Source organism: Octopus bimaculoides, chromosome 29 (assembly GCF_046866305.1).
Source record: "Octopus bimaculoides isolate indiv1 chromosome 29, ASM4686630v1, whole genome shotgun sequence".
Classification (NCBI taxonomy): domain Eukaryota; kingdom Metazoa; phylum Mollusca; class Cephalopoda; order Octopoda; family Octopodidae; genus Octopus; species Octopus bimaculoides.
In genome coordinates, this window is record NC_142956.1 from 17,362,226 (window position 1) to 17,377,967 (window position 15,742).

Consider the following 15,742-nt stretch of genomic DNA (forward strand, 5'->3'; position numbering starts at 1 on the left):
CAACATGCCTGAGTTCTTGTAAATATTTGGAAGCTACAGGTTTTGTGGAACAGGAGTGGAGGAGCTGCACTTTGTGGTTTATGGTCCAACCAGGTTTCAGTATCAAGCACAGGTCATCTATGGTTACCTTCATACTTTGGTTGATCATCATCGTTTAACGTCCGCTTTCCATGCTAGTGGGTGCACAAGGGCCAGTCTGGCGGTACTGTCAACGGAGTTAGTTATATGCTGGATGCCCTCCATCATGCACTTCTCAGTTTCCCCAATACAGTCACATGGGGTTGTCCTAATCAGAATATTAATATAATCTACATACCTATACATAGTATAGCAATGCTGCTACAGATTGTCTGAGTCTTCCGTCCCACCAGATTATGATGAGGATGGCCACATCCCCAGTCACACTGACATGGATAGCTGATCCTTATGACCTGAACATACAATTTCTTGTTAAAATTCTGTGTGGTTCTTCAAAGTGGTTTTCATGCCAGCACCTATAGCATGTGCAATCGTCTTTTTCACCTGATTGCTGTTCTCTGGGTCAATATGGCCCAGCAAATCCAGTGTTCCTGTGGTGGTTTTCACTTCATCATTCAGACCTGGTGGGCAGAATCTTTGCCTAGGTAATCACAGACATAGGTTAGTTTTGGGAGGAGGCCCAGTTCCCTCATGTTGACCTCACAGAACTCAGCTTTCATTGATTATCTCAATGCATTTCTTCCTAGCAAAATCTGTGTCACTAGACAGCTAGAGTGATACCACATCCATACTTCCTTTATGAACAATAAATTCTTCCCTGCTAACTTTGTATTCCTTATTATAATAGTTACAGGTACAATTATATCTTTATCATCCTCATCATCATCATTGTTTAACGTCCACTTTCCATGCTAGCATGGGTTGGACGATTTGACTGGGGACTGGTGAAACCAGATGGCTACACCAGGCTCCAATCTGATCTGGCAGAGTTTCTACAGCTGGATGCCCTTCCTAATGCCAACCACTCCAAGAGTGTAGTTTATATATATATATATATCATCATCATCGTTTAACGTCCGCTTTGCATGTTAGCATGGGTTGGACAATTTGACTGAGGACTGGTGAACCGGATGGCTACACCAGGCTCCAATCTGATCTGGCAGAATTTCTACAGCTGGATGCCCTTCCTAACGCCAACCACTCCAAGAGTGTAGTTTATATATATATATATATATATCATCATCATCGTTTAACGTCTGCTTTCCATGCTAGCATGGGTTGGACGATTTGACTGGGGACTGGTGAAACCAGATGGCTACACCAGGCTCCAATCTGATCTGGCAGAGTTTCTACAGCTGGATGCCCTTCCTAATGCCAACCACTCCAAGAGTGTAGTTTATATATATATATATATCATCATCATCATCGTTTAACGTCCGCTTTCCATGCTAGCATGGGTTGGACGATTTGACTGGGGACTGGCGAACCATATGGCTACACCAGGCTCCAATCTGATCTGGCAAAGTTTCTACAGCAGGATGCCCTTCCTAACGCCAACCACTCCAAGAGTGTAGTTTATATATATATATATATATCATCATCATCATCGTTTAACATCCGCTTTCCATGTTAGCATGGGTTGGACAATTTGACTGAGGACTGGTGAACCGGATGGCTACACCAGGCTCCAATCTGATCTGGCAGAGTTTCTACAGCTGGATGCCCTTCCTAACACCAACCACTCTGAGAGTGTAGTTTATATATATATATATATATATCATCATCATCATCATCATCATCGTTTAACGTCTGCTTTCCATGCTAGCATGGGTTGGACAATTTGACTGGGGACTCGCGAAGCGGATGGCTACACCAGACTCCAATCTTATCTGGCAGAGTTTCTACAGCTGGATGCCCTTCCTAACGCCAACCACTCCAAGAGTGTAGCTTATATATATATCATCATCATCGTTTAACGTCCGCTTTCCATGCTAGCATGGGTTGGACGATCTGACTGAGGACTGGTGAACCAGATGGCTACACCAGGCTCCAATCTGATCTAGCAGAGTTTCTACAGCTGGATGCCCTTCCTAACGCCAACCACTCCAAGAATGGGAGACAAACAGAACGTCTGTAATTCTTCAGTTATTGAACTGGTCAATAACTGATGAAGAATTGCAGACCTTCCATTTGTCTCCTGTTCGTTTTTACATTCAGTATATGTTATGCTGCTTGTTTATACATTTTTCATTTATATATATACATATATATATTAGCTTAAAAGCTGCACTTTGAGCAGATTTTTAAGCTAGCTCCTGTGTAGGGCTAATTGGGGCTGTGGCCCAAAACTAACGAGAGCTAAATAGCATGACTATAATACGTCTATAATGACTATATACCCTTTTGGTGTTTGATCAGAGGTTGAGGATGTATGAGAATTAATTCTGCAATGTGTAGGAGTGGCTGTGTGGTAAGTAGCTTGTCGAAATAGGCCCCGAGTTGTCACAGCAGGCTTGCCTGTGGACAGCAAAAAAGTTGCTCCGGGAGGTGTAGGAGGCTTAAGTGCCTATCCATTGATTGTTAAATTGTGTTATTTTAATTTTGATTTAATATTGATTTGATTGTATGTAAATTGAATTGTTAGAGAACAGTGATTTCGAGGTGTTGTCACTCGGCGGGCGTCAAATACCCCTCTCATTTATAACATTCGCATTCCATTAATGTAAATGTCCAACCCACATTGCTTCTTTGCTTCTATGTAAGGCCTTCATGGCCAATTTGAATGAAATAAAGTAGCTGGCTTACCAACCACATAGTTCTGGGTTCAATCCCACTGTGTGGCACCTTGGGCAAGTGTCTTCTACTATAGCCTTGGGCTGATCAAAGCCTTGTAAGTGGATTTGGTAGACGGAAACTGAAACAAGCCTGTCGTACATGTGTGTGTCATCATCATCATCATCATCATCGTTTAACGTCCGCTTTCCATGCTAGCATGGGTTGGACGATTTGACTGAGGACTGGTGAAACCGGATGGCAACACCAGGCTCCAGTCTGATTTGGCAGAGTTTCTACAGCTGGATGCCCTTCCTAACGCCAACCACTCAGAGAGTGTAGTGGGTGCTTTTACGTGTCACCCGCACGAAAACGGCCACGCTCGAAATGGTGTCTTTTATGTGCCACCCGCACAAGCCAGTCCAGGGGCACTATATATATATATATATATATATATATATATATATATATATATATATATATATATGTGTGTGTCTGTGTTTGTCCCCCCAACATCACTTGACAACCGATGCTAGTGTGTTTACGTCCCCCGTAACTTAGTGGTTCGGCAAAAAAGAGACCGATACAATAAGTACTAGGCTTACAAAGAATAAACCCTGGGGTCGATTTGCTCGACTAAAGGCGGTGCTCCAGCATGGCCGCAGTCAAAAGACTGAAACAAGTAAAAGAGAGAGAGTAAGAGTAATGCAATCATTCTATGATTCCAGTCCCAAGTTGAATTCCAATTTGTCTGATCTCAATCTGAAATTAATGAATGTCATTTATCTCCCCCTCCATCTCTGACATCATCTGACAAATTGCCAAACCAAGATTGGGGGAATCAGCCAAACTTTTTTACCTGCTAGAAATAGCAGCCCAAATGCTTTAAAATCAGATCCCAGTACTGGATGTACAAGAACCAAATGAAGGGCAGATCTTCAATCCCAGGATCATCCTAATTCCAAAAAGATATATGTCTATGCAGAATAGGCTGAGATATAGGAGGTCCTGGACAGACAGAATTTTGCTTTAATTACTATAGATATAAGAGGTTAAGAAGTTGGTTGTTAAAAATGTATGTATTGTCCTTCTGTTTTCCATGATAAATTTCTTCAAAAATTTTCTTATTTTTCTAATATATATATATATATACCGAAGTTCAGAAATAGCAGCTATTTCTGAACTTCGGTATGTGGTGAAGCAACTGTTGCTGATCCCTTAATTATGTTTATAAATTTATAAGAACTTTTAAATAAGTTCTTCACCGATAATGGTGTTTACATACCGAAGGGCTTGGTAAAAATTATTAATTCTTAATTTATTAATAAATTAATAATCCTTTACCCTTTTATTTATAATAATATATATATATATATATTGATAGGAAGGACAACAAAAGAAAGAAAGAGACCTCGATATTATGTATATATATATATATATATATATATATATATATATATATATATATATATATATATATATATATCTGTAAAAATATGTGACACTTATTCAGTAGCCATGATAAAACTCCGAGTTTCGGATGCTGGGGTGGGAGCCCATGCCAACATCTCTTCAGTTATCCGGCCAATTGAAAATTCCAGTGAAAAATGACCCCACTCTGCGTTCTCGCTTGAAGAGTAAAGTCTTTCTAGCATGGAAGATTGTCTTTATCCTGTGTGCTGATTTCTATGAATGCGCTTGCGAAGGTAAGGGCTTTATCTAGCAGTTCTTTGGAGATAGAAGCATAAAAATCGACAATATCGAACTGTGTGAATCTCGTTTTATTCTTATTCTTAATAGCTTTAACCCTTTAGCATTTAAACCGGCCATATCCGGCCAAAAGTATTCTGCCTGTTTTTTGTTCAAACTGGCCAGACCTGGTCTCTCACACCAACCTTATAATATTGTTTTAAAAATTAACAGCTACCTCATCGAAATCTCATAACTACAAGATAATGCATGATTAGTTCAAAACAATGTGGATGAAAAAGCATTAATTTTGGCAGAATAATGCAAACACTAAAGGGTTAAACCAGTCAAAGACTTCTATACTATTAGACCATTGTACTAACCTAGTGACATTCCTGACTTCCGCATTGATTTTCCCTAAAATTTCTTTACTAATAATGCCAAGCTCTGATTTAGCTGGGTTAATAAGCCTACACTTAGGATTGGATAGGAAGTTCTTTTTATGGTCTTTGATAGTTATAAAGGCCTCTTTTTGAGGAGGACCTCTATTTAAAAAAATTTTTTTTATCTAATTTGAGTCTGGTGGCAATATTGCTAGCTTCTTTATTAATATCGTTATAGGTTTGTGGTGTAGCTTTGGTGTAATTGTTGATGATGCTGTTATGTAGGAGTCGTGAATATGTGCTGTTCTCTACTAAGTATAAGTTCTTGGTTTTGTCGGAAAAAAGTGCCTTTTGTTTGGAATTTTTTATGTGTTTAATGTCTTTTTTCAGTTTCTGTTGGAAAGTGTTGAAAGACTTACGAAATTTTAATTTGTTCATGATCTTCAGTAGGTCCGCTTCGAAGTCTTCCAAGCCTTTGATTTTCAGAGGAAATTTCTTGGATTTAAATCTATAGAAAATATTCCCTGTAGTGTCCTCTTCCATATTATAAAAGAAAGCTTTCCACCTCATGCGCTTAATGAGGTCTGTAATTTTCTCCAAAAGTTTCTTAGAGTATAGTTCCCTTGATGGTATCGGTATGTTTTTTTATAGAATAATCAATGTAGCAGGCGTCCATATTTAATTCTTCTGTGGGGCAGAGTCCTCAACCGATTTCTGGCGATTTTCCAAAAATAAGCTGTATTAGCCCTTACGGAAAAAAGCGGTGTACAGGAGGTATATTCGTTCAGGTGTCTTGAGTGGTGTTGTAATCTCGTTATATCCTGTGATTAGTAGTGCTGTGTGGTCCATTGCTATTTGTCTGTCCTATTATAGGTTCTCATGTTCTTACTTCTGTTTGTCCTAGTCTTATGGTTGGGGTCACTCTTATGCAGGTTTTGATCATTGGCACCTTTGGGCACATGTCTTCTACCATAGCCTTGGGCCGACCAAAGCCTTGAGTCGTTTTGATAGATGGAAACTGAAAGAAGTTCGTCGCATATATGTGTTATTTCTTTACTACCCACAAGGGGCTACACATAGAGGGGACAAACAAAGACAGACAAACGAATTAAGTCGATTATATCGACCCCAGTGCGTAACTGGTACTTATTTAATCGACCCCGAAAGGATGAAAGGCAAAGTAGACCTTGGCGGAATTTGATCTCAGAACGTAGCGGCAGACAAAAGACCGCTAAGCATTTCACCTGGCGTGCTAACGTTTCTGCCATCTCGTCGCATATATATGTGTGTCTGTCTCACACCACCACTTGACAACCAGTGATGGGGTGTTTACGTCCCTGTAACTTTAGCAGTTCAGGTTTAAAAAGCAGTACTGGGGTTGATTAGTTCAAATAAAATCCCCCCAAGGCAGTACCCTGGCATGGCCAGTGTCATGACTGAATCAAGTAAAAGATAAAAGAAATAGGGACAGGTGTGGCTGTGTGGCAAGTAGTTTATTTCTCAACTGCACGGTTCTGGTTTCAGTCCCATTATGTGGCATCTTGGGTAAATGTCTTCTATTAAATTCCAGTTCTGAAACTCTCAGCAAATGCAATCATATGAACAAAAATTTCTTTTAGCGAAGTGGAAGGTATCACCCTCTCTGGTGGATTATTCTACAATGAGAAAATAAAAAGGGCGTCAGAGGGGCCATGCATACCCTGCGTGCACAAAAGGATAAAATGAAATTCAATTTGATAAATATATTCTCAGACGAATTCAGATTTCAACAAAATGACATCAAGAGTTATTTCCCCTGCTTATCAGTTATGCACATATATATCTATAATTAGAAATATAATATTTCTAAATCTCCCAGAGAGATTTAAGCAGTAGTGGAGCGATAAAGTTGTAGTATATTGTCAACTTAATGTGACAATCCCAATAAGGGAACACAGTGAATAAACTTCACTATGATTATATAAGTTTGCGAGAGCTAAACAGGCTTCTTTAACCAGCTGGCAAGCTACTTCAGGCTGATGACGAGCAAAGACTCAGAAACATGTCCCTGAATGCTGGCTAGGCTGGGTGGAAGAGCTTGTCTTCTCCTCGCAAACTTAAGGACACAGTAATTGTGTCAAGGCCGACAGGAAGCGGTCCAGCTTCCTAGGACTAAACGGCAGTAGTGTGTTCCCTTCTTGGGATTGTCACATTAAGTTGACAATACACTACAACTTTATATATATATATATATATACTTTATTTAAAAGCAGCTAAAGACTGTTACTCGGAGTTTCACGTTCCCGTTCATCGGACAGTCCGATGAACGGGAACGTGAAACTCCGAGTAACAGTCTTTTGTTATATTTCTGCTGCTTTTAAATAAAGCATATTACTCTACCTCTGGTATTTGATTACTCTCTTTTTCCACCTTGTTGCACATTTTATGTGCTTACTCCGGTATATATATATATATATATATGCAGCACAGAATTTTGTCTGTGAACACGTCGCGGTCACAAAGCGACGAAAATATTTTGACAGATTAAATTTAAATGTTGAAGTTTTTGTGTGTTATTGTAAATGGCTTATAAACACCTTCCACGCTGCAATTGTTTATATATACATATATATATATATATACATATATATATTTATACATATATAGATATACATATATACATATACATATATACATATACATATATATATATATACATATACATATATACATATACATATATATATATACATATATACATATACATATATATATATACATATATACATATACATATATATATATACATATATACATATACATATATATATATACATATACATATATATATATATATATATATACATATATATATACATATACATATATATATATATATATATAACAAAAAGAAAGAAAAAACATTTTGATTCACCTGTCTGCCATTTTTGAAGATAATCAAACCAAAATAATGAGTTTGAGCCCCTCGCCCAATGTGTATTTCTGCCAAATTTGGTGAAAATCTGTTCAGCCGTTTTCCAGTAATTTTGCAAACACACAGACAAAGACGACCTATTGTATAATACCCTGCTTTTGCTTACGCGTGCAAGGTAACTAGCTTAATGATGGCTTTATCGTCAAAGGGGGCATAACTCTAATTTTCTTGCCTTTTTATTCACCCTTCCACTTTTTCCATCAACCTTTTTCTCATTTCGTGGTCCTAATTTGCAAATTGAATAGGCCATGTATTCAGAGCCCGAGATTGCTTGGAGACAGGTTATAAAAACCTGTCTAAACCTGTGTCTCCAATGTCTTTATATTGTGTACATTAAATGAGGTACATATCGCTGCTATTACGTTAAACTGTATGTCCAAATGCGGTTTTTTTTTCCAATATTTATTTTTGCTTGCAATAGCCGGGTCTTTTGGTCAAACTATCGTATCTCCAGCTGCTTCAGATGCCAAGATATCAAAAATTATCGAAGAGGTAGTACAACGATTTTGCTGAGGGATGGTGAAACTAATTTTTGGTTTTCTGGAAAAAAAAAGCAACGTTTTGGACATTTTTGCATAATAGCAGCAATATATATAATCATTAATTGCTTACTTGTTTCAGCAATTAGACTGTGGCCATGCTGGGGCACTACCTTGAAGAATTTTAGTTGAATGAATACACAACATTTTTTTTTAAAGCCTGCTACTTATTCTTATGTTTTTATTGCTCACAAGGGGCTAAACATAGAGGGGACAAACAAAGGGATTAAGTCGATTATATCGACTCTAGTGCGTAACTGGTACTTAATTTATTGACCCCGAAAGGATGAAAGGCAAAGTCGACCTCGGCGGAATTTGAACTCAGAACGTAACGGCAGATGAAATACCGCTAAGCATTTCGCCCGGCGTGCTAACGTTTCTGCCAGCTTGCCGCCTTTAGTAGCCTGCTACTTATTCTATCGATCTATTTTGTTGAACCGTTAAGTTACGGAGACATACATACACCAACACCAGTTGTCGAGTGGTAGTGAAGGATAAACACACACATATATATATATATTTGATGAGCTTCTTTCAGTTTTCATCGACCAAATCCATTCACAAGGCTTTTATATTTATATATATTGTGTATGTGGGTTTGTCCACCCACCACCACTGCTTGACAACTTAGTGGCTCAACAAAACAAACTGATAAAATAAGGGTCCAGATGGTCTATACGTAATCTGAACCTTTCCCCCCTTATTTTTTTTTGTTTTTTTTTTACGGAATCCCACGTTTTAGGCTATGGAGATTCCGATTCTGAAAAAAAATTTTCAAACATCTCAATTTCAAAATTTCGATCCCCCCACCCCGGTTTTTATATAGATCCACAGGGTAAACCTAACCCTAACCCTGACCGTAACCCTAGTTTTGTGAGATTTGGCTGTTATTTCTAGCATGTAAATAGCCTGCTTGGTGGAGGGGGGGGATTGAAATTTTTCAAACAATTTTTTTTCAGAATCGGAATCTCCATAGCCTAAAACGTGGGATTCCGTAAAAAAATTAATAAATAAGGGGGGAAAAGGTTCAGATTACATATAGTCCGTCTCCGCCAAAATAAGAACCAGGCATTAAAATGAATAAATACAGGAGTTGATTTGTTCGGCTAAACACTTCAAAGCAGTACTCCAGCATGGCCGCAGTCTAATGACTGAAACAACCAAAAGAAATAAAAGAAAACCTATCTCACCTCGAATGGGACATCGACTTCAAACTTCTTTTCCAGTTTCCAGTTTGAATTGAACCCTTGTCAAACACAAGCTTCAATTTCTCGTTCTCTCTGTTGCCACCATCACCAAGGGACATCAACTTGCAGTTTCGTCCCATGTTCTTCTTCGCTGTTTCCATTCTGGATCGAACCCGTGTTACAAGCTTAAACTTGTCCTCTCTGTCGTCACCACCACCACCACCAAGAAGGTTCACGACCAATATCATAACAGAAGGGGTTAGCCCCTAGTCTCTTTATTTGTCACAGCAAGACCATCATATCTATTAGTTCTCCGTGTCCACATAAAGGTGCCAAATTTCTACGGCTATTACCTTTAAAAATCTCATCCCTCTGAGGTCCGCAGGGGAATAAATCCCAGAATCCAAGCCGGTCCTTAAAAAATTCCTGGACAGACACAGCCGTCTTCTCTTCTGCCTGTGGTCGTGTCCTGCATAAACTTCTAAACCTTACAAGAACATGTCTTCGAAGTAGGACTCGAATTCTTCGTTCCTACTCTTCGCAACTTCCACTTTAGCCGGGCCCTGCCACACAGAAGAGGAACCACAACCGGAATCAGCTTCACCCCGTCTCTCTTCATCACCTTCACCGACCGCAGACCCATCAGTCACTTTATCCGTCTTCTTCCCATCCAACACATCACCCTTGTAACGGCGATCCTTCTTCTTCTTTATCTCTTTCCTCTGGTGTCTGTAATTCAGCTTGTACGAGCAGTCGGGACACAGGCGGACCTTAACCAAGGCGTTTTTCTTCTCCCCGTGCTCCACATAGCCGAAGTTCACCTCCCAGCTTCTTAGCCCTTCCTTCTCAGAGCATTTCTTCTCGCCACACACAAACTGGCCCTTGCCACTTATCACTTCCTTCTCCATCCTCCAACGAAGGGCCACTTTGTTCTCCTTATATCGGCTGAGGTCGCTTATGCAGTACTCCTTGTAGAGCTTGTCGTAGTATCGCTTGGCCAGTCTCTTCTCCCAGCTTGAATCTCCATCGTCGTTGTCGAGGTCGTCTCCACTGCTGTCATCGTCGTCCGACCAGAGAAACCGATGGTGTTCCCTGATGACATCCAGGTCGGTCTTGTCCCGGGACGAGTCGCGCACGAACTCGGCACGATTGCCTCCGTAGTAGGTCAAGTAATCGTTGATGAACTTCTTGTGCCTCGAATAGGCGTCCATGCTGACGATCTTGAAGCGGTGGAGACGAGATAACTCGGCAGAGCGCTCATTGTACAAATGCTGTTTCTTCTGGCCGAAACCGTCTTCGCGCCTCTGCAGTTTCCCTTCCAAGTGGCGGCTGGACTTCGGGCGTTTCCGCCGTCGTTTCTTCGCCTTCGTAGACGGACGCGAAAGCGAAGCGCCCGCTTCGTCCGAGTCGCGCCTATCGTCGTCCGCTGCTGACCGTCGTGTGTTTCCGCTAATCTCCGGATCACTGTCGAAATCGGAATCGTAATAGCTCCCGCGATGAACTTTCACAAAGTTTGTCTTTTCCGACATTTTTTTTTTCCTTCTTTCAGTTCAAAATAAATCAAATAAAAACAGATTCTTCCGGATAATTCTCCAATTTATGGTTAAACAGAATTTATATCTAGATGTAGAGTGAGGGCAAAATCTCTGTTAGTACATCAGGATAACAATATTATTTAAATTAGTAAAAAAAAACTCAGCCTATTCATATGGCAGGGTCCGAGGTCACAGTTCATTATATTGTAAATCCATGGTAACCCTCCAATTATACTGGGTTTTCAATAGATTGATACACTAGGCAATGCCTTGTTTTGTATATGTATATATATATTTAGATGCTGTTCATTAATTGTGTTGTTAAATCGCAGTTTCCAGAAGTATGTTGTCAGCCTTAAGATCACAGAAAACATATATAGTTGTATATGTTGTATGTATATATATAATTATAAAGTATGTTGCATGGTTATAGAGTATGTAAAGTGTGTGTGTGTGTGTGTGTGTGTGTGTGATGTATTTTGAAATATGTATGTCTTAATAAAATTATACAGTACGTTGTACGTGTATAAGGTATGTAATGTGTGTGCGTGTGTATGTATGTATGTATGTATGTATATAAATTAATGTAATAAGTTATAAGGTATGTAATGTGTGTATATATGTATGTATATAAATTAATGTAATAAGGTATTTAGCGTGTGTATATATATATAGATATATATATAGTATGTTGTATGTGCATATATGTAATGTGTGTGCGTGTGTGTATATATATATAAATATATATAGATATATAAACTAATGTAATGTGTGTATAAGTTGCTCTCAAAACAAAATGTCCTGCTGTAGAAGCTATTATGTTTGTGTTTGGCCTGTCTATATATTCTAAGAATGTATATAAAGGCGCCGAACGAGCAACGTTGGAAATATTTTTCCCTCGGAAACAAAGGAAGTCAGATGCAGTTATTCCTCGTTGGTTAGTGTCACCGGTGTCGACTAAACAACAGTACCCGTTTACGTGATGGACCGGACTGGCTTCGTATGTCGCTTTCCATAAATATAGCTGTGTACAATTACCACCAATTAGGCTTCCAATGTTATTATAGGATCGGTGGAGGCGCAATCCAGTGGTTAGGGCAGCAGACTCGCGGTCATAGGATCGCGCCACGAGGCTCGGGCAGGGGATGGTGGCGAACCCTGCTGTACTCTTTCACCACCACTTTCTCTCACTCTTACTTCCTGTTTCTGTTGTGCCTGTAATTCAAAGGGTCAGCCTTGTCACACTCTGTGTCACGCTGAATATCCCCGAGAACTTCGTTAAGGGTACACGTGTCTGTGGAGTGCTCAGCCACTTGCACGTTAATTTCACGAGCAGGCTGTTCTGTTGATCGGATCAACTGGAACCCTCGACGTCGTAAGCGACGGAGTACCAACAGGACTCCCTGAGAGAATCTATCGTTTAATCAGGGCAGATAAAGTCTGCTCAGTACGGTCAGGCACTTCGACTAGGAAGCATTTCTTTGAAATTCTTTCAATGTCACCGAAAACCCAATTGCCAAGGTTGCCACTCACTGCGATGATATTTCCGATGAAAATAACTTACTTTCGTCAATTTCCACAACTAGTGGTGGCCCATTACTATCAACACCACCAATTTCCATTGGATTAAACTTCACAAACTTCGAGGCAAAAATTACACCAATCTACGACTGTAGTCTGTTTATAGAATACACATGCCTAACATGTTCTTGCGACATATCGCGTGACCAGCAATAAATGACCGAAACGGTATTTTAGAGTGAAATATGGTTTCGGAAAGACTCCCCACCACCACCACCACCATTTTCTCCCGAATTTGTTTATTAAAAATTTTTTTTCTTTTTTGCCAAAAATCCCAGTTTTCGGACACGGAAGTTCCGGAAAATTGCCCAAAATCAACATTGTGAAATTTCCGCCCCAACTTCTTCAATTTTGACTTTTTTCTCCAACACTAACCCTAACTCTAAAATCCTAACCTTAACCCTAACCCTAACCCTAATTCTAAAACTCTAACCCTTAAATTAAGTACCAGTTACACACTGGGGATCAATGTAATCGATTTAATCCCTTTGTCTGTCCTTGTTTGTCCCCTCTATGTTTAGCCCTTTGTGAGCAATAAAGAAATAAGTACAGCATGTTGCCAAAGGTCTCAGTTATTTGTCATTGCCTCTGTGAGACCCAGCACTCGAAAGGTGCTTTTTACGTGCCACCAGCATGGGTGCTAGTTATTATTATTAGCCAAGTGGTGAGCTAGCACAATCATCAGTCAAATGCTGGGGTCAATGTAATCGACTAGCCCCCTTCCCCCAAATTCCAGGCCTTGTGCCTATTGTAGAAAGGATTATTGTTATTATAAGCATCATTATTAATGTGGTGAAATGGCAGAATCATTAGCACACTAGATAAAATCCTCAGCAGTATTTTGTCTGCATCTACATTCTGAGTTCAAATTCTGTCAAGGTCAACTTTGCTTTTTATCATTTTTAACTCGATAAAATAAGTACCAGTTGAGCGCTGGGGTCTAATGCAATCAACTTACCCCTCCCTTGAAATTAATGGCCTTGTACCAACATTTGAAACCAAGCTTGCGAAGACTTATTGGGGTAAGCGAAAGCAAAATCGGGATAGCACCTGTGCCCAGTGTCGCCTTTCTGGCACTTGTACCCATGACATGTGTAAGGATTTTCGAGCGAGATCGTTGCCAGTGCCCCTGGACTGGCTCTTGTGCGGGTGGAACATAAAATATACCATTTAGAGCGTGGCCGTTGCCAGTACCACCTGACTGGCCTTCGTACGGGTGACACGTAAAAGCACCCACTACACTCTCTGAGTGGTTGGCGTTAGGAAGGGCATCCAGCTGTAGAAACTCTGCCAAATCAGATTGGAGCCTGGTGTAGCCATCTGGTTTCCCCAGTCCTCAGTCAAATCGTCCAACCCATGCTAGCATGGGTGTATATATACATTCACACACGTATAGGAAGAGAATGAGAGAGAAAAAGATTGAAGAAGAGAAGTAGGCAAAGAGAGTGGGGTGGGGGCGCAAGAAAGGGAAACATAGAATGAAATTCTGCTGTTACATTGCGATTATTTACAGTTGTTCAAAAGCGACCTGTCATAGCAGATAGATGTGTTATGAAGTGTCAAAATGAACATAGGGACATGTCCTTGGCAGGGATGCGAAAATAAAACATGGGGAGGGATAAGGGTGTTGAAATGAAAAGGGTGTTTTGACATGCAATGTGTGTGAGTATGCGGAGGAAGGTGAAAATGATAATGTGTGTGTGTGTGTGTGAGAGTGTGCATGTTTGTGTGTGTGTGTGTGTTTGTGAATGGGTGCAGTCTAATGACAGAAACAAATACTAGATAATATATATATATATATATATATATATATACAGAGAGAGGAAGAGAGATAGAAAGATAGATAGACAGAGATTATAAAGATATATACAGATATGTATATGTAGATAGATTGATACATAAGGATAAATATATATACGTGTGTGTGTATGTGTGATATTTATTTCTCTCTATGCATGGAGCCCTTTTGGGAGTACTCAAGTCTAAACATGCAATTATGAAATTAGTTTCACTACAAATCTAATAAGCTGACCTGCCAATTTTTGTTATTCCAGATTGAAGGAAATGGCTGTACCAGTACTTTGAACATGTTCTACTAAATAGTGATTGTCACAGTTGACTAGTTTACAGAATTCAAATGGAATGCGAAGACAATTTGGAAACTTACTATGCGATAAAGTTTTGTGTTAAACCAAGCAAAAACGTTACGGATATTTTAAAGAATGCTCCACGCTTTAAAATATGCTCCAGGCGCAGGAGTGGCTGTGTGGTAAGTAGCTTGCTTACCAACCACATGGTTCTGGGTTCAGTCTCACTGCGTGGTACCTTGGGCAAGTGTCTTCTTCTATAACCTCGGGCTGACCAAAGCTTTGTGAGTGGATTTGGTAGACGGAAACTGAAAGAAGCCCGTCGTATATATATATATATATATATGAAACCAGATGGCTACACCAGGCTCCACTCTGCCAAATCAGAGTGGAGCCTGGTGTAGCCATCTGGTTTCACCAGTCCTCAGTCAAATCGTCCAACCCATGCTAGCATGGAAAGCGGACGTTAAATGACAATGATGATATATATATATGTGTGTGTGTGTGTATATGTTTGTGTGTCTGTGTTTGTCCCCCCAACATCGCTTGACAACCGATGCTAGTGTGTTTACGTCCCCGTAACGTAGCGGTTCGGCAAAAAGAGACCGATACAATACGTACTAGGCTTACAAAGAATAAGTCCTGAGGTCGATTTGCTCGACTAAAAGGCAGTGCTCCAGCATGGCCGCAGTCAAATGACTGAAACAAGTAAAAGAGTAAAAGAGACTGCTTCATTTCATATTGTTCCAGTTCACCGAGCAGGCAAAGACGAGTATTTCCTGTGACAGGCCAGGGAACGTTATAAATGCCAGCGAATCCAGGAAACAGACCCTTTGAGAATAAATGAGTAAGATTGCATACATTGGAACTGAACTCAAATCTAGATGTTTGGAAAGCAAACTCCTTAACCACTTATCCAAGCTTGCGTAAATTCCGTTTTGGAATGTCTTTACAACCTAGACAGGGACTTTGGTGCGCCCATCCGCATATATATCATATTTTTAGTAACAATAGGG

General features: G+C 39.9%; 1 protein-coding gene across 2 annotated transcripts; it reads right to left on the reverse strand.

The window, feature by feature from the left end:
• Positions 1–6,297: 6,297 nt before the first annotated feature.
• Positions 6,298–13,821, reverse strand: LOC128251233 (protein FRA10AC1 homolog). Of its 2 annotated transcripts, XM_089345695.1 has the most exons (3): positions 9,527–13,821; positions 7,738–8,337; positions 6,298–6,478 (listed from the first exon to the last, which is right to left on the reverse strand). In XM_089345695.1, the coding sequence occupies exon 1, from the start codon at positions 11,050–11,052 to the stop codon at positions 10,012–10,014; it is 1,041 nt and encodes a 346-aa protein (XP_089201821.1). In that variant the 5' UTR covers positions 11,053–13,821; the 3' UTR covers positions 6,298–6,478; positions 7,738–8,337; positions 9,527–10,011. The 2 variants fall into 2 exon arrangements, with proteins under 2 accessions (XP_089201821.1, XP_089201820.1); XM_089345694.1 differs by lacking the exon at positions 7,738–8,337.
• Positions 13,822–15,742: the final 1,921 nt, after the last annotated feature.